At 49.1% G+C, this 18,633-nt stretch overlaps 5 protein-coding genes; 2 read left to right on the forward strand and 3 right to left on the reverse strand.

The window, feature by feature from the left end:
• GSTUM_00010974001 (uncharacterized protein) overlaps positions 1 to 1,855 on the reverse strand; it is a gene marked incomplete at both ends in the record, with an annotated part of 2,135 nt that extends 280 nt beyond the window's left edge. The window contains 4 exons of the mRNA XM_002841624.1: positions 1 to 282; positions 330 to 842; positions 900 to 966; positions 1,054 to 1,855. The exon at positions 1 to 282 is cut by the window's left edge and continues 280 nt beyond it. Of these exons, the coding sequence (XP_002841670.1) occupies positions 1 to 282; positions 330 to 842; positions 900 to 966; positions 1,054 to 1,855 (1,664 nt within the window). The remainder of the gene's footprint in view (positions 283 to 329; positions 843 to 899; positions 967 to 1,053) is intronic.
• Positions 1,856 to 5,724: 3,869 nt separating this feature from the next.
• Positions 5,725 to 6,970, reverse strand: GSTUM_00010975001 (uncharacterized protein). XM_002841625.2 has 2 exons: positions 6,482 to 6,970; positions 5,725 to 6,421 (listed from the first exon to the last, which is right to left on the reverse strand). Exons 1-2 carry the CDS (start codon positions 6,620 to 6,622, stop codon positions 5,870 to 5,872), a joined length of 693 nt encoding a protein of 230 aa, XP_002841671.1. The 5' UTR covers positions 6,623 to 6,970; the 3' UTR covers positions 5,725 to 5,869.
• A 330-nt stretch (positions 6,971 to 7,300) lies between these two features.
• On the reverse strand, positions 7,301 to 11,152 carry GSTUM_00010976001 (uncharacterized protein; the record flags this gene model as incomplete). XM_002841626.2 has 5 exons in its annotated part: positions 10,253 to 11,152; positions 9,158 to 10,199; positions 8,715 to 9,103; positions 8,371 to 8,658; positions 7,301 to 8,317 (listed from the first exon to the last, which is right to left on the reverse strand). The coding sequence occupies exons 1-5, from the start codon at positions 10,529 to 10,531 to the stop codon at positions 7,301 to 7,303; spliced, it is 3,015 nt and encodes a 1,004-aa protein (XP_002841672.1). The 5' UTR covers positions 10,532 to 11,152.
• Positions 11,153 to 14,431: 3,279 nt separating this feature from the next.
• Positions 14,432 to 15,718, forward strand: GSTUM_00010978001 (uncharacterized protein; the record flags this gene model as incomplete). Its single annotated transcript, XM_002841627.1, has 1 exon — positions 14,432 to 15,718. The coding sequence occupies one exon, from the start codon at positions 14,432 to 14,434 to the stop codon at positions 15,716 to 15,718; it is 1,287 nt and encodes a 428-aa protein (XP_002841673.1).
• Positions 15,719 to 17,492: 1,774 nt separating this feature from the next.
• Positions 17,493 to 18,633, forward strand: part of GSTUM_00010979001 (uncharacterized protein) — a gene marked incomplete at both ends in the record, with an annotated part of 1,955 nt that continues 814 nt past the window's right edge. Inside the window, 3 exons of the mRNA XM_002841628.1 lie at positions 17,493 to 17,538; positions 17,611 to 18,127; positions 18,199 to 18,633. The exon at positions 18,199 to 18,633 is cut by the window's right edge and continues 814 nt beyond it. Coding sequence (XP_002841674.1) covers positions 17,493 to 17,538; positions 17,611 to 18,127; positions 18,199 to 18,633 — 998 coding nt within the window. The remainder of the gene's footprint in view (positions 17,539 to 17,610; positions 18,128 to 18,198) is intronic.

Genomic DNA, 18,633 nt, shown 5'->3' on the forward strand with positions numbered 1-18,633 from the left:
CATTGGCCACAGTTCACCTCGGGGCAGTAGATGCGATTGGAACTAGTGTACTCGATGTACTTCTTGTTCCACAACTTCTTTGTCTGGTAGCTGAGAAGTTTGTCGACATGGTTCAGAGGAACATGGTCGTCGCTACAGCATTTTGGCGGCATATGAGCTGGGTCGGTCAAGGAGAGTGTAAATATTCGTTTGAGGCACTCATGACACCACGAATGATCGCATGCGAGATGCGCTGCTTCCTTGTGTGGGATGTCGTCGGCCAGACAGGTAATACATTGAGCACTAGGCGACTTAGCTGGTATCAACATCGCCAGCAAGGAGATACCTACAGTTTTTCCGGCTTCTTCCCAGCAGCCGGCCCCAGCACTTGCTTTGACCTCTTCAAAGTTGGTTTGACCGGCTCGCTGACCTTAGCTTTGGCCTTATCCTCGCGTTTTCTGTCCGCCTTTGGCTCGTGAATCTTCACTTCCACCTTCTTTGGTGCGGTAACCGGGACTACCACTGGCTCGGGCGCGATCTCGATATTCAGTTCAGCCTGCTTCTTCTCCTTCTTCTCCCTCTTCTGGATACATCGTTGACAAAGAGCTCTAAGTTCTGGGGTTGAATGGTCATCGTGATGTTTGCGATGTCGCTGGCGAGATGGTGGCCGCTGGCCCGTGCTCACTACAGTGGCAAGCTTTGACGACTCCTTAGCCCGTTTAGTACTATTTCCACGGGCTCCATCAGGAGCGACCTTCAATCGCGAATCTGGTCGTAGCCGTGCGTCCGACCTAGCTGTTCGCAGAGAATGATTCGACCGAACCCTTACCGGTCGCCTCACACTAATGGATCGTGATCGTGAACTAAAAAAAAAAAATATTAGCAAGGATGAAACCTCGTATAAGCACGCTAGAACAAACCTAGATAGACCCAGGACATCCTCAACAGAATAACGGTTCTTTTTGTTATCCTTCCGAGCACCCTCAACTGCCTTTCTCAGTATCGGTTGTTGTAGCGGTGGTGGTGGTGGTGGCGATAGTTCTTTCTTTTGTCGATGCCTCCCCTTTTTCTCACCTCCCCCCCGTCGTCCCACCTCATCCGCAGAGTCTCTCGGATCCCGAGCTCTTTTACCCTCCCTTTCCGCCCTTCGCTTCCTTCGCTCCTGTCGCCTCCGCTCTCTCTCAATCGGATCCTCCTCCTCGTGCGACGACGATCTCCTCCTCGAAGATTTCGACTTCTTTCCCTCCTTAGCGACCGGCGATGGAGATGGGGCGCGGAAAATGGGGCCAGCCATTCTCTCTAGCGACCTTCCTGGGACCTCGCAGTTCTCAAAGTATTCCTCACGGTGGTTTTCGTATAAACGTTCGTCCCCTTCGCCCTTGTTATATTCGCCCTCGGTGAAATACGCAACCACGTCAATCTCAGGTGATGGATTGTCAATGGCTGGCAAGCGTTTTCGCGGATATAATTCGTCGGGGCAAGATCGATGTGTGTTTTCTACTCGTCGATGAGTATAAGCGTAGTTATGTTCTAAGCCGGTGGAGAAAGAAACGTCTGAGAGATAACCCCCGCTGTCGCTGTCACCCACACCACCTTCCTGAAAATCTTGTTCTTCCCCTCGACCAACACCACCAAGAAGAGCAAGGTCGCACGGGGGTAAATGAAGCTGAGTGGAAGACACAGCAGAGAGAGGACGAAAATACACCTTATCCTCTTCCTCCTCCTCTTCCTCCAATTGTAATTTACTTCCAATCTTGCGAATCACGCTTTTCGCAGAGTCACAAAAGGCATCAAGTTCGGTGCTCCACTTTGGCCATGGCCACCGAGTGCTTTCCACGTCGCTAAACTTGGTGGCGGACGAGTGGGAAGTGTTCATCATAATCGAGCGATGGGATCCTTGTCACTTACCCGCCAGGGGTGGGCGTCGAAAGAAAAGAAAAAAAAAGAATTTTGATCGAATTAACGCGATGTGGAATGTCTAAGACGCGAAAATATGACTGGTCCTTATTTGTATCACAGCTACCCACCGAGGTCAGTCTGAACCCGAATGGGAGAAAGGAAAATCGGGACTTTAAAGAGGGGAAAATTAAAAAAAAAAATTGGAATAAAAGGAACTGACTGACCTTGGACAAATTCACCCGGGATCAGGCAGAATAGGAAAAAATGGAGAATATAAACCCAGACCTGCAGACAACGCCAAGCTGAAGGGAAAAAATGAAACCACTTTGCCCACCGTAAGTCCGTCCGTACAGATACAGATAAGTAGTCTAGTACTCGTAGCCTCAAATCCGTAGAGAAAGGGAAGAAGAGGGCTCACGGACACATCGTGATTCTTATCATTATCACCAGGAGCAGCACTTGCTAGGAGTGGAGGGAAAAAGGAAAAAAATTAGCCCAGTAGTAGTTAGAACAACAGTTTGTGTGAGTTGGCACACACACGTGCATGGGCGAACCAGTTATCGCTGTGACGCCGTGAGCAAGAAGAGCTCGCAAGAAGCGGAGGTTTACCAAAGTCCTCGTGAATCCATCACCAGCCAACAGTTTCCTGATCACGCGAGAGAATCAACAAGGAACCATTCGAGTTACGAGCAACAGGCCAAAACCACCGTGTTTCACTGGGAAAGGAAACCCCTCAGTCCTACCGTACAGTACCCATCCATCCCTTTTGCTAATGGTACAGTTACAATATCCGTACGTGGGTGGGATACCGGTAGAGTTTCCTGAGGGGGCCCCCCACGGGGCGGAAGATCTACACGGTTGGAAAAAGTCATAGGTATGATACCGGTAAGGTAAGGAAGTTCCCAGCACGGCCAACGACTGGAGCCACGGGGGCTACGGATAAACTACTCGAGTGGTACTCGAGTACCGTAAATGGATTCCGCAGTCAAGATAATTTCTCACCTCATCTTGGTATCATACTTTAGCGACACGAGCAAATGCGGGGCAAGGCTACGATACTCCAGCAGGCTGGACTTGTGCCTTTAGAAAAAAACGGCAGACTACGGGAGTGGGGAAAGCGGCGGGGAAGGAAGGGACAGACAGACAAGTGCCGGCAGGGCAGGGCTTCCTCACGAGAAGAGAGAGGGAGAGAGAAGGCATCCCGTGTGATGAGAATCCCGATTCTCGATTAGCGTCTTCTTCTGCCATCTCCGCCATCTCTGCCATTGAATGGCGAGAATAGAGCTCGAGTCGCAAAACGTGTTCATATCACACGCCAGCGGAGATGGCCCACAAAGTGGCACGCGGTGCTCATCGTTTTAACTGTGGTTATATCAGCACCAATACTAAACTATTTTGCACGATGGACCGGATTGCCGATTATCGGTGACGAATGAAGCCTTGGGTCAAAAGTCCACCGTTCCCCCTTTGTGAGCGTAACTTAGCGAGGTTCAGTGAGTGCCGGTATGATACCGCATTAACTGACTGACGAGATCCGCCCGCCGCTTGCCCTCGAAAAGCAAAGTAAGAGCTGAAGTGTGATACCGGTACCGGTGAGCATAGCATCCAATGCAGTCCAGAACAGGCCCAGTGGTACTCGTACGAGTACTTTGTTGCGGATTTGAGACAGAACTACCCGAGTATCATACAAAGAAAAACTCCTACTGGTACTGTACTCGTACATAGACTACATATTTCAACGGACAAGTGGGGGACGAATTTTGACAGTTGAACACCGTCCGCCAACGGCCGACCAGTTGACCGAACTGCAGTAGCAGCCACAACGCCCCACCCTGCAAGCCACGAGTTCAACGATGATCCGCACCAGGTTAGTTTCCAGTTCAAACTGTCCGAGTACGACGGGGTAGGTTAAGCTTAACAAATTAATGGTTGTCCATCGAGACAGTGGCAGCACATGGACAGATCATGGTAGCTTATATACTTCCCATCAAATTGAGAACCGCCATTTCTAAATGATCGAATCCGTCGTCCGGGTCCGGTCCGATTTGGCGCTTCCACTGCGCTGTTCGTATCGCATCAAATGACCTAGGCTTGTGCAAGCAAGAAATACACCCAGGTTTGACGACAACACTGTAGCTTAGACCTGCATACAGTACTCGAGATTAGAAATAAAAGCTCCTTGGTCTCGAATTCCGTGTTCATTCAGTTAGTCCAACCACCGTCCAGGTTCAGGCTTTTGTTCAGCTTCACAGATACCCCACGCCCGTTACCCAGCCAGATATTTAATTAGCCTACCAGTCTCTGTAGTGGGGAGAAGTATGAATAGCAAGCGGAGAAACTCACCCCCTATCGTAGCAGAAAATTCCAGGACCACAGATGTCTCTCCAATCCTTCCACGGGTCGGAGCATCCACGAACCTCTAAACCCATTCCGACATTCAAGTAGCCGCGTCACAAAGAGTGTGCCCCACTCGATTCCCCTACTCGGTCATATCGTGACGGCCACAGCGCAGTACAGTACGATACCATGTCAAACCAGCTCGAGGAGGGCCCTTTTGGTCAGGGTATTATTATTTTAGTCAGCAATGGTTACCTACGCAAGCCCTGTATCATAGACGATGTGTTGAGTGCACAGATGCCATAATTGAATGACCTTGTCAAAACAAAACCATCACCACCACCTCATTACAGTATACTACACTACAGTACCGCAAGAAACCCATCTCGTCCGCTCGGTTACGGGTATGTATCGATGCCATCGCTTCTACCGTCCTGTCCTGTACAGTACAGTACTATAATATATACAGCACTAGTACAGTACGAGTACTCGCACGGTTACAGTACACCACGTGAGGAACCGTCAAGAAATCGTGCCTTGCGAGAGCGTCAAAGAGCATCGTCACCCAATAATCCCCTCCCTCTCTCGCTCGTTACATATATAACCTACACGGGAGGAGAATTGAAAGCGGTGGGTTGTGTGATATGGTAGCCTAAGGCTACTACTATGATAGTGTAGACCGGGCTAGACAACTGCTAATGGGGTAAAAAGCGAAGCCTTCCCCAACCTTATTCTACCGGCACTCTCTCCGCTCATATTCTCCGGATTGACATCACGTTTTCTTTTTTTTTTGCCGGTGCGTTAACTTACCACTTCAACCCGGCGGCATGAGTAGGCTACGGTATTGCACTTCCTATGCCATAGTTTACCGCTCCGGACGAAACCCCCACCACCCCCCATCCGACAAACAAAAGGAAACCAATTTCGAGTGATACCCCGTGACCCGCATCCAACGTCGACACTAGACGAACACTGCCCCATTAGGTGTCATATCAGGTCCCGTTCATCACAATCACAATCGCGATGTATATATAAATATATAAACACCAAGAAATGCATCATATAAGCTAAGATAACCCCCCCCCCAAACGACCAACCAGACCTAAAACTAAACCACACACATACACGCACACAAAAAAGGAAAAAAAAAAGAAAAGAAAAGAAAAGGAGACTCAGGTCTGTTCTATAACGAGTATACCATGGTAACTAACTACTGGTAAGTAAGTTACGCGTGCGGGAGCGAAGGGCTATGAAAAAGGCGAGAGAAGGTAGGAGAGAGAGAGAGAGGAAAAGAGGGTTGTAGAACACCGCCGAAGGGAAACTGAAAGGGAGGAAAAAGGTTCTGTGGGTGTGATGGATGGAAAATGTGTGGGTAATTTTCTGGGGGGGGGATTTGCACACTGGGGCTGAGGGGAAAAAGGAAAGAAAGAAAGAAGGGAATTCATAATAGCTGGGTAGGAAAGTATCATAGGAGGAAAAAGAGGGGGAAGAGGAAGAAAAAAAGGAAGCTCAGGTTTTGGTTAAAGAAGAAGAGAATTACTGTACACTACCACTGCAAAGAATCCCCCCACTTGCCCGCCGACCAGCAAAACGAAGGAAGCAGGAAAAATAATAATAATAGTGGAAAGAAAGAGACCACCAAACAACCCCCCACCTAATTGATACTCTCTCTAAAAGCGCTCCTCCTCTCAGATTCCACGCTGGCCCGGCCACCTTTAACCCCGACCCCACCGAACCCCTCATCCCGATCTCTAACCCCCTGCAGCCTAACATCCACCGCAAAAGGATTCAAGTCCTCCGGATACGGGGCAGCCCTAGTCCCCAAATCTCTGGGTGGCTCCCGGCTCCTACTTCTCCCCCTCTCCTCAAACCCGTTCCCCCCTGCGCCTCCTCCCGGCCCAAGTCCGACGTCCCTTCCCCTCTGATTCCCATACCCAGCGCCGTACCCGCCCTCGTCCTCCTCCTCGATCCTGTCATCCCATTCCCCGTCCATCTCGCGGGTACGCTGGGATCGCACGTTGGAGCCCGAGTAACCAGTGTTGTTGCTGCCAAAGACACCGGTAATTTTCCCGACGAAGCCACTGCGCGAGGGCTCATATGAGGCCGGAGCGGGCGCGGTGCGGGAGTTGTTTGGCAGGAAGGGGATGTATGTGCGCCAGCTTGGTGCTGGAAGGCCGAGGCGGCGGGCGCGGAGTTGGGTGAAGATCTATCCTTCAAGTTAGTGCTGGGGAGGGAGGGTAAGGGGGGGTTAGGGGGGGGGACGTACTATCCAGCCGGCACCGGCGAAGAGTAAGAATAGGAAGATTACTAGTACAGCGACTCCTCCCCCCGACATTCCACCCGAATCGTCGGATGGGGAGTTTGTAGCTGAGGGGGTAGGTGTTGGATCAGCAGGCGTTGGTGCCATTGCTTTTGTATTTTTCTCGCTTTTGTCTTATCTTATCTTATTTTGGGTTTTGCTTGTGCTCCGCCAAGGTAATGGAGGGGGTGGTGGTGGTAGTGGTTAACGGAAGGTGCTTGTGTCGACGATGAAGGGTGGATGCGTGAATGAGAGTGGTGAAGTTCGATGGTGGTGGATAGACAGGGGAGATCAATGGGGGTCCAAAAGAGGGCAGGCCCAGCGCCAGGTTTGGCTGATGTCGCCTTAGCGCATGGAAGGATTAGTCAGCTTACCCCGGAACATGTGTTTGTCCCTTTCTTCCAATTTGCTTTAGACAGAGCTTTGTTCTGTTCGCTCGCGGTGCTTCGGGATTGTGGAAGAATGAATTGTTTCTTCTATGTGTGCGTTGTGCTTTCTATTTTACTTACTAAAATCAAAAGTCTGGTATGATACTTTATTTGCTTTTTCAGCTGAATGCGTAAAGGCTTGTGAGGGAAGTTCTAAGACTTGCACCAAGTTATTTTTGCAACGTTTTACTGCGTTGTCTGAACTACCGTAACATGTGTGATGCAATCCCCGGCCATTCGAGGCATTATTTCTTGCGCGTACTATTTTAACTTCTGGCTGGGTTACTGGTAAATACAAGCTATTGGATTACATGGATTCTCAAACCCCCGAATATGCGGTGGAAGACGCTGTAGAGCTTTAAAGAATTCCGAACTGTGCTACTGTAGGACCGCGCTCTTTGCCGTGATTCTTGTTCCCCCCAACCACGAGCCTCACCCATCTGCTGACGGTGGAAGTGCTCTGATCGAACATTTGTGTCGTGGTATTTCCTATTCTCATCCTCACGATCAGAGCATCGTCCTCGGTCCACGGATCGGTAATATCCACTCTATCGCTGTGGTATACGCGGCGCCATGTTTCGGGCGCAGTTCCGTTACCACCGACAAGGAGAGTCCAGAATTCCGGCGGCTGCGATGCCCAGTTGAAGCTTACACCGTTGATTACCGTGGGATTTTCCAAATCCACAGTTAGGGCAGAGGGCTCAGAAGTCGCTGGTTGCCAGACTGTTTGGTTGCTTCCATCCACGGCCGCAAGAGGGAATTGGCCTGGGTACCAGGGGGTGTTTGCCTCCGCGCGCTTACATTGTGCCTTATTCCCGGGAAGGTCTGCACCGTTCAAATCGGGCCGGCGGGTAGGGATGACGAGAGATTGGCCGACAGATAATTTCCAGTCTCCGGCCATTTCATTCCGGGAACCGATCCTGATAGTGACAAGTCCTGGGTTATTGTTTGAACGTCTATGTGCTTTTGGATGGAGTCTAGTGATTGTAGTATTGGTGGAATTGACAAAAACATTAAAGACGGAACCTTGGTGTTTCATCCCCTTTACCTCTATTCCTTCGAGTTGAGGAGGTAGAGAAGGATCGAGGTAGAATGCGTCGAGGCGTGGGCGGTACCCAGTGAACCCGTGTATGGGAACTTGAAGGAACCCTCCGTGTCCGGTCAAAAATGTGAATGCGGGATTGGTGTTGCCATTCTCGTAGATATTGTCGTTAATTTGCTCACTGAACTGGTAGTATGGTTCACGGAGGTAAGGCTGGGAGGCGTAGAGTAAGTATGTATAACTCGCGCAGCCAACAGGCGAAAGATCCGCTGCGTTGATAGCGAACATTGCCCATGTCATGGCAGGACCGTCCGGTGACTGAGCTCTAGCATACTAGGGAAAATGTTAGCACGAGAAAGAGGAACGGAAGCAGTTAAGGAGCTTACGAAATCTAAGTCATTCAGGGCTTGGCTTTCGTTAAGACGAAATTCGAGTGGGTAATTGATCAACAACACATCTGCTTGCTTGATTTCAACACTCCCGTTCATGGTTCCATATTCCGGGATGATGCTCGCATTGGTATTGAAGGGTATAAAGATCTTCTCTTCAATAGCTTTCCACTTGCTAGGCGCTGTTTCACCAACAAGGTTTGCCGCTGCTTGGGCAATACCCATAATGACCTTGATACCGGCATTTGTAAATGCACCGTTATCGACGTGATTTGCATATTCATCCTGCCTTGCAAATCAGTAATCGATACCTCAAAGCCGAGTTATCTGGAAACGCAGACCGGATCCGTCATGTTTCTAACAACATACATGCCTGGGCGAAGCCCGTCGTCTCCAGTCTCATTGGCGGTTTGCACTTTGCTAGCCCACATGTCGGCAACCCCCTTGATAATCGGCCAAGCTTGTCGCTTGAGCCAATCCTCATCGCCAGTTGTCAGAAACTGATGCCAATTCACAAGTGCAATATCCGTATTTAGGTGGTATTGGTAATCGACACATGGACCGGTTGCCGTGCAGTTTCCAAACCTCGCAGAAGTCCACGGATATAGCACACCGTCAGACTTATACTGCTTGGCATTTTCTCGTGCCTGAGGAAGCATTCGAGAACGGTAGTTATTGATTGCAGATGCGTGATCGGGGTGGAGGACGAGTAAGCCGGGAAGCATCCACACTTATAGTCTTTTGTTAGTACGAACCGCTAAGCGAAACTGGAAGGTAAACATACAATCAGCATCCCAGAAGACAAAACCTGCGTAAGAATCACTGGCTAAGCCACCCACAGAGATGCTATTGTCTCCAAGCCCCCTTCCTTCAGAACCGCCGCGAACATTGGCCAGTAAATGGAACAAACTAGCTCTAACTGCGATCTGCATCTGTTCGTCTCCATGAACGATAATATCGCCGTCATCCCATAATTCATCCCAAGCTTGATTATGCTCTTTCACTAATGCGTCCCATCCACAGGCCCTGGCGTCTAGGGCTGCTTGTCGAGCTGCATGTTTAGTGTGCGGGAACGCATCAGTGCTAGCAATGCCGACATATTTGACAATTGTAACAGTCTGTTGCTTAGATGTCTCCACTTCCCATTCCTGGGAGATGGTGGACCGATTGATTGAAACGTAAGGTCTATAATTCGCGTTCTTTCTAGATCCTTCTATCACGAACCCCTGCTGGGATCCAAAAGGGAAATCTACAGTTGAAAATTCATAGGCAGTAACGTTCGGGACACCAATTGGGTTGACAGCCGTCCAAATCACGTTGTCTTTATTCTCAAAGGCCTTCTCAGAAAAATCTGTCCTTTGGGCACCAGCACCATCCAATATGTCTGTCACAACCACATTCCCGTCCCCGGAAGGGGTAATCTCGAGCTTTAGCATCCCAAGGTTGATTCGAGATCGATGAGCCAAGATTGTGAACTTGAGGTCGTAAGAAATACCGGCTTTGGCAGGGGTCCATTTTACTCTCGTGGTTAGGATCCCGTTTCGGATGCTTAGCGATTGGTGGAAACTCTGAATCTGCTTGTGGGGAACACCGGGCGCATAGGTGTACTTCCCATCGGGTGTCGTGACGAATAGTGTGCTCCAGGTTGGGATACCAGAGATGACGCTCTCTCCGCCGTTCTTGAGTAATTCCGGGAAATTCGTTCGAGTGGTGTTTCGTTGGGAATCCCAAAATCCGGAGATTGTAGCAACAGTCTGTCGGGGGTTGTCCAATGGCCAGCCGTTGATGGGCCAGACGCTGTTGGGATTCGAGTCATTTTTCAAGACCTGTACTGCGTTAACTGCGCAGCCCCTAGAACTCGGTTGCTTGAGAGCTTTACCCAATATCCGATTCCTTCAGCGGGGATTCGACTTCCGTGGTAGCCATTCGCAACGTATGGTTGGGACTGATAGCGATTCGTGATCAATGCCTTAGTGCTCAAAGTCCAAGACTCAGGATCATAATCCGCGATGCTATGCGCTTGCTCGTTATTCTCAAAATCGGGAGGCGGAGGAGAAGTGAGCTGTCGTGCAACCAAGGGCCCCGTAAGCCTGTCTCCAATTCGCGGGAGCGCATAAGAGAGGATTAGGAAGGTTAAAGCAAACAGTAAGACAGCCATTGCTCCTCGACCCGCAGTATGCGCAATCAACGAAGATAACGGTGCTGAAAGAGGAGGTCCCGGGAAGGTACTGTAATTATATACTTTCTCGGGGTCACCCCCGAAATTCATATCCTCGCTTTTAATTTCGTAACCATGTCGCCGAACGGCCTCCAACAATAACGGCCGCTGTTCCCCATTCTGGACTTCTCGGATAGAAAATTTCGTGGCCACTTTTGCTAGCTCTACCGGTAAATTTTGCCGTGTTAATAATGCGGGAGTGGACGTATGTGGGAATTCAAACACTGTTTTCGGACTGTTTTCTACCCAAGTTCGCGTGAGCAATAGGGGGCTCCGTACGAGGTACGGGGGGGGGAGGCTAGGCAAAACAAAAGCCGAAGCACTTATCGTAAACCAAGCCTAGGGTGGTGAGTAGTTGTAGGTATATAGTCCCTGTAGAATTGGGGAAACGTAGATTCGCACTGCTGGGGTGGATTGTTAAGAATAATATGGATCGGTGAACGATCGAATGATGGGCCTGTGGGCGAGATTCGAACGATGGAAAGAGATAGGCAGGAAGGGGGAAAGACAGAGCAACAGGGTGACCGAGCGACAGGTTGAGAGGAGAGGCTGGGGAATCACGAGAGCGACATCACGTGGTTGGCCTACAAGAAAAACAAAGTGTGTGATTGGAGAAGGGGAAGTGGGGAAGTTATGGGCGCATTCAAATATAACTTTATGGGCAGAGGGTTTCCCGGAGGAGTGAGCAGTACTGTACGGTACTGTACTTGCACAAGCACTCGAGCACCGGTACTGTACGGGTACGAGTGCCGGTGTGATAACCGGCTTGGCCTAGCCAGGAACCATCCCAGTAAATCTACAATACCAAATCTACAATACCGGTGTCACGTTTGCTACACTTCACCACAAAGCGCCGCAGTCTGCTGGCACGGTACGAGTATCGTGAGCGAGAGCCGGCGTTTCTGAGCCAACGACCTGGTGTGGGGTCTGCCTTGGTTTTCAAGGTCTTGTGCGAAACTATTGTGGTATCCCGTGAGCTTTAACGTCATGCGACTCTGGAGTACTAGACTACCCGTAGCCTACTCAAGTATGATACAAGTGCTTAAGTACGTCGTGTGTCTATCGGTAACATCGAGGACTCTCCGAATATGTGCCAATTAGTCTGTTCTCCATGATAACTATTGTCCCCATAGGCACAAGTACCTGATCTCGCGGAAGCAGTGGCGATCCACGCTTTCAGTTTGGTACCGTACTACGGTATCCCCCGGGCTGCCGAGACAGCGGAGTCAAAAGAAGAGACGACTAGGGTCCTGCCTCAGCATTCTTCAGTGATGATGATGGGCGTGGGTATGATCATGAAGTCAATATTAGCCATCTGCAAATTTGTAGTAATTGGCGGGAGTTGCGTATTAACCTGTGTTTGAGACATTGCCAGGTGCGTCTCAGTAGTTTAGATTAACTTACCGGTAGGATGAGGGGATCGCTGAGAGGGGAGATCAACCAACAAATTAGCCTGGCACAATTCAACGGTTCGGAATGGGTGAACCATGGTTTCTACCGGTACAGTACAGTACCCCGCGTGGGGACATTGCTAACTTCACAATTCTTGCTCGCTTCGGGATCGTGGAGTTGTTCCTATCATTAAAAAAAGGCAGATATTTAGGTTCTTTAGCGGGGTATGTGGGAAATGGAGGATGTTCGTCGTGAATTGGGATTGTAAATAATTTCCCCTTTTTTCTCTCACCCTCTTCCCCCCTCCTCTTCCTGCCAAAGATTCGATTTATTTGAGCGATCTTTGCTAGGGCACTGTATATATATAGTGCCATGCCGGGCACATTGACATGGAAGCTCATCCCGTGGCACGCACTGTGGCCATGCGGGACAGGAAGAAAAATAGATTATTTTTGATGCGACAAGAATCACCTCATGCAGTATCTCGTGTAGCAGTAGAAGTAACTTCTCTAACCGTTAGCTAGCCTCTGATCAATTGGGTCTGTCATGTGGCTCTTGGCTCATAATAAATATTCAGTGGGCCGAGAAACGCTACTCGCTGTGGAGGCTTGAATACGAGTGCTCGCGGGCAAGTACGACAATGTAGTGACTATCGTACTGACACTGCTCTATAGGCGGGGAAGGTTTCGGATATCTCATCGTTGGATGTTGAATGATCGGAACCACTACGGTATAGTAGTGATATAAGCCATAGGATAGCGGTTATGAGCAGGGAAAATAAAGACGGGGGATGCCTAAAGGATGTTGAGAAACCGGGGAACAAGAGAGCCCCCCCGTACAGTATATGCCATACCGCCTAGAAACTGTGCGAGGCCTCGAGTGCGGGAAAGGAAAAACAACACACAGTACTTGTATGATACCGGTGCTGTTCTTGCTCAGAGTTAGTTGTCCGAGTAGTCCTTGGCCCTCAGGTACAGCGCCGAGTAATAACTTATCCTCGTAGAGACTAATACCACAAAGTAGAGCCACTACTGTGCTGGTATCCGAATTGCAAGTGAAAGCACTGCTATGCATTCGGGTTCTGGGTGCTCGGGCTACTCGTATGGTTACGAGTACGAGAATCCCCCAGCGGAGGCTGCGTGCTGGAATGCGCCACGGCTGCTTAGACTACTAGCAACAATACCGGTGCTCGAATGGTGAACGATGCAAATTATCCATTCTCGGTTGGTATCGTTTGGTGTGATACAAGTTCCCGAGAACGATAGATATTCACGGTTCGGTTCTTCACGAGAAAGCCCACGACGGTTGACCCGATACTTTCGTTTAAGGCCACATACCATCTAATACACTCTCCATGAAGGAGAGAAATGTGCTGCTTCCAAATCATAAAGAGTTTTAACTTTTGTGGCTTCATTTAGGACAATGAAATCTTTTTTTTCTTTTTTGCCACAGTGCTTAAACACTGACCCCACGATGCGGCATCCGAACAGGGTATGAACGAACGAAAGAACGAAAGAGGTCCTCGGGGATCTCGGGGATCTGAGTGAAAGAGTCGGGTAGACTTTGCAGGTTCCTAATTCATGCCGAGTCGCTTGTTTTTAGCTACTTGCCCGTTGCGGTGTATATACTACTCGAGTAATATCACCCAATTAGACTCTTAGAGCACTATGAATGATGGAAGCGGTGGCTCTAAGGCCGCACAGTCCTCTCCAGGTCCACCGTCATGGCAGGCTTGAACCCAGATCCCTTGATTTCCACGGGGCACTGATCTCTGCCTCTCCAGTGTTGGTACGGATAAAAACGTTGGAAAGTAAGGGTAATTAGAAATTCTATCGTAAAATGGAGGTCTGGATGCCCCTGGGCAAATCATGTGTATGGCAAGATAGCCAAAAAGGCCCTGGATGCGTCTGGCGCGAGGTTTCTGTATGATTCCGTGGAAGCACAAAGGATTTTAGCTTTGTGGCTTATTTCAGTAGAACAAAGTGACTTTTCTTTGGTGCGCTGTATATAGCGAGGATACACGGCCCACTTCTTGGACCATTGATCTTGAAATCTTCCTGCGGCTTCAAGTCCTATCTGATCGGTCTTGATCGCCCGGTTTCCGGATTTCGAGATGTTATGTTCAAGGGAATATCCACTGGTATCTCATTGCCAGGTATGGCCCTTGTTTCTCACAATCCCCCCCCCTCACTCCGTCCGATAAATCTTGTTCGTGCCAATACCGGTATCATTCGGGGGACTTCCCACACTGGGAGGGATTACACGCTGGTTTTTGACGCACTAGGCACCCTGTCCTAACCACAAGTACCAACGGACAAATATTTCTCCGAAATCCTTCTGCATTCCCAAACGTGACTCAGCCAGGTGATTACAAGATCATCGTTGATTACGATTCGCAATACGGGCACTGTAGTTGAGTCCCCCTCCAATTCACATCTCCACATTATCATGGAGCTTCCTACAGATTCCACTCCCACTCCGGCATACATCTCAGACTCCGAATGCGGGGAAAGGCTGACATTCTGTCAGGATGAGGAAAAAGCGCTCAGCATTCCTCTCGAATACCTACTCGCTCTTGTTCCGGCGGAGACCTCCAACGCTTATACGCTTATTTCCCAGACAGGACCGGGGGGTGGGGTCATTAGCTCGACTATTACTAGTCCGCCGGCGGAAATCATTGAACGGTACTGCATTCCCGTTGACACACCAGCTCATCTTCAGAAGCCCGTTTCGGTAGTCACCTCCCCGTATTCGGGTCTCGGAAGGGCGGAGCTCTACTTCTCTACCCTGCTTGCGCCGGTGCTCGAATATTATTCTGTCGATTATGGCAAGCATACTGTTACCTCCCCCACTGCTATCAAGACCATTGCCAATGGGCTCCCTGAAGGCACATCAACGGTTATAATTCTCTCGGGGGACACTCTTATCTTTGAACTACTCAACCAACTACCGAGCACCAAACGGCCGACATTAGTGTTGATACCGACGGGCACGGGGAACGGTCTGGCAAGCAGTCTTTATAGGCCATCGCCCCCGGACGACCTCATCAGAAGTGCATTTCACACATTCCTTCACGGAATATCCCACCCGCTTCCCGGCTTTGCAGTCAAGTTTTCGCCCGGCGCTCGTCTTCTTGAAGAAGCGATACCGGAGCAGGGGCTCAAAGGAACGGTAGTAACAAGTTGGGGATTCCACGCCTCCCTCGTTGCCGACGCTAGCACCCCCGAGATGCGATCATCGGGAACTGAAAAGTTTCAAGTCGCAGCGAAGCAAAACCTTACACCATCGCTTCACGCCTACCGTGGCACCATATCCATCGTTCGTCCCGGGAGCACTAAATGGGAGGAGGTGGGTGACACCAACGACGAAGGCCATTTTTACTTGGTTGTGACCGGGGTATCCAACTTCGAGCCCATTTTTACAATCAGTCCGGCGGCCAACGGGATGGATGGGATTCTCCGGATCATCTATTTCGGCGTTGGAGATGTAGAGGGCGCGGAGGGGGTGATGGGAGTAATGAAGGCGGCGTACGATGGTGGGAAACATGTCTCAATTCCGGGAGTAAGGTATCAAGAAGTGGACGGGGTGAAGGTTCATTTGAAAGAGGCAGAGGAGAAATGGCGCAGGATATGTGTTGACGGTGCAGTGGTTACGCTTGAGGAGGAGGGTTGGCTGGAGGTCAACAGACACGAGGGATGGGCCGATGTCGTTTACAGATCTCGATTCGACAGTTGATTGTACCGTATTATACCCAAAGAAATGAACTACAAGTACCGTACTGTAGCAGCACAAGAGAAAATCGCGCGAGCGATCCCCTCCATCCATCGGGACCTGTCGTGTGGTCGATCGCCATACCCTACCGTTTGTCCCGGTAGTGGCGATATCTCGAGACGCGTAACGAAATTACAAGCGGTGTGAGTCATATCGGTGTGGAAGAAGAGAGAAATATCATAGTAAGAGGGGGTGTCTCGCCACATCCTACAGAACAAGATTTTTTTCGCTCCGTGAGTCAGTATGCCGGAAACCTTTGCGCGATACAAATCATGTACCAGCACTCGTCGTCACCTGAGGATAACTTGCGACGAGGGCCACCAGTCTTGAACGTGGTGATACGGTAGGTACAATCACGGTAGGATTATGCGGAATGGGAAGGTAATTGACAGATTAGTGAACTTCGTGCAACTGTAGATGCATGCGAAATGGCCGCGTGACCGATTGTGGTGCGCCTCTAGCATGAACTAGTGGGTAAAACGTATTAGGTTATGAGTCAGAGGGAAGAAATGATTGGTTCTTCGGTAGGGCTATCTTTTGTCTGGGATGACGAAACAGGCAAAAATGCCAAGCCTAATTAGTAAGCTTTCGGTGGATTTGCCGTTTTGGGACTGGTCTGTTTTTGCCTCCTCCCAACCCTAGTATTTAATCATCTTCTCATCTCTCCTACCACTCTTCCTCTTCCTTCTTTATCACAACACACTTGACTTCCTCAATACAACACACATTCCTCCTTGCACCTAACACCTTCTTGATTCTTTACACAATTTCACATCACCTTTTACCTTTCTTCAATACCTCACATTTCTTTTCTTCAAAAATTAAAACCCTTTTACCTATCATACAATATCTCCTCTACCTCTTTCACCAAATTGCACTTTTCCTCTACAATACACTTGGTATCTTACCATACCTGCTTTCAGATTTCTGCATCTGAATACCATAACTGGTTCTAATTTGCACTTACCATAATCCCTGACTCCTGATACAGTATATTTCAGTACTGTATTCTGCTACACTACTAGTACTGTTTATGTTTACACAATACTATTGTTGTTACTCATAACTCAGTACTAGTCTGTATTCAGCTTTACTCAAAACCAGTTTTTCTCAGAATTATCTGGCTCCTGCCCTGCATTCTTCCTGATCACTTTGTTCTGTTACAATTTTGATCACTCGCATTTGTTTCCAACTGGTTTGCGGTTTGCATTGTTACCAACGAACCGTTTTCATTTGTCAGCGGTTTACATTGTTACCAGCCGTTACCATTTTTACCTAACAGTTTAAATCGTAACCAACGGTTTAAATTTTGACACACGATTTGCATTTTACCTTACGGTTTAAATCGTTTCCGAGGTTTTCAGTGTTCGCGGGCAGTTTTTAGTGCTCTAAACCCTTTCATCGGGAAAAGAGGGGAAAAATCGAAAACCGGTTTTTTGTTCATACCAGGATAGAGATCAGAATACCGGTTATAAAACTTAGACTACACCGCAACAGGCGTTGCTACCGGTACTTCAACAGCGAACCCTTCAACCAAGCAACAATCGTTCCCGCGCCTGCATAGTCTACTGATCAGGACCTTGCCTGCCTTGAGTGATTTCAGAAAAAGCTGAAAAGGGAAAAAATACCTCTTGTATTACACTAGCAGCAACTGGCTACACTACCGACCCGACCCGCGACTTAAACTTTATCTAAAGCGTCCCGTCCCGCCTGTCTATCCCTTGCATCAACTGACAACATGTCGAACATGACGGAACCGTCTACCGCGGCGCATAGAAATCTTTGTACGTATTCTGTTCTCTTTTTACCATCTTAACTGCTCTGAGAAAATAAGTCAAAGCTAACAAAATAAATAGACGGAAATGGAACCGTCAAGCAACGGCAGTTAATGAAGTGGCGCTGGTCTATTCAGGATAGACACCATCACGCGGTAAAGTTTGGTGCTACCGCAATCACTACAGAGGATATTGTCTTTCTTGACACTCTCTTAACTACGCTGAGCTTTTATCGCTGGGTCGATGACGATTTTAACGCGACCAAGATTGGAAGAGCTGTTAAGTACCTTACCGATGAGACGCTTTTCGGGGACGACCTTTCAAACAGAGCCAAGATCCTTCTCGACCGGTGGGATAATGGCAATTTCACGCCCGGTCCTATCGAAGATCTCTTTGATGATAACGATTTCGGCTCTGATTCTGGAGAAGATTCTGACAGTGCCGATGAGAATGTTGTGGGAAGTACCACTTATGTCAATGTTATGAGAGGCATCAGAGTTGTTACAAGCGCAAATGGCAGAAGAACTTACATGTTGGATAAGCGATTTCCCAAAAGAGTTGCCGACAGATTTGGTGATAACGGACTTACTGTTGGAGAGTATGTTTATCTATTATTCTTACTTGTATCGCAATCTCAATTACAGAAGGATGCTAACTACAAGGTAACAGCTGGTGGCCATATCAGATATGCGCGCTCAGAGATGGAGCACACGGTTCCCGTATGGGCGGTATCCACGGCCGCGTCAACTCGGGTGCTTACAGTATCGTAATCTCGGGCGGGTACGAAGAAACCGACAAGGACTACGGCGATAGGATTCTTTACACTGGGTCCCGCGGCGAAATAGTTCCAAACCGCCCACAAGTTGCGCCTCTTACCAACGCTACCATGTCTCTTATCAAGTCTTACCAGACTAGAGAGGCAGTTCGCGTTCTTCGCTCGTCAAAATGCGACTCGAGATGGGCGCCCGCTGTTGGTATTAGATATGACGGCCTTTATCGTGTCATGACTTACGAGATTGAGGAGGATCCTGAAGGAAAGCCATACTATCGGTTCGAATTGCAAAGGATTCTTGGGCAGGAGCCAATCAATACAAGTAGACCCAA

This window comes from Tuber melanosporum (assembly GCF_000151645.1).
Source record: "Tuber melanosporum whole genome shotgun sequence assembly, scaffold_78, strain Mel28".
Classification (NCBI taxonomy): Eukaryota; Fungi; Ascomycota; class Pezizomycetes; order Pezizales; family Tuberaceae; genus Tuber; species Tuber melanosporum.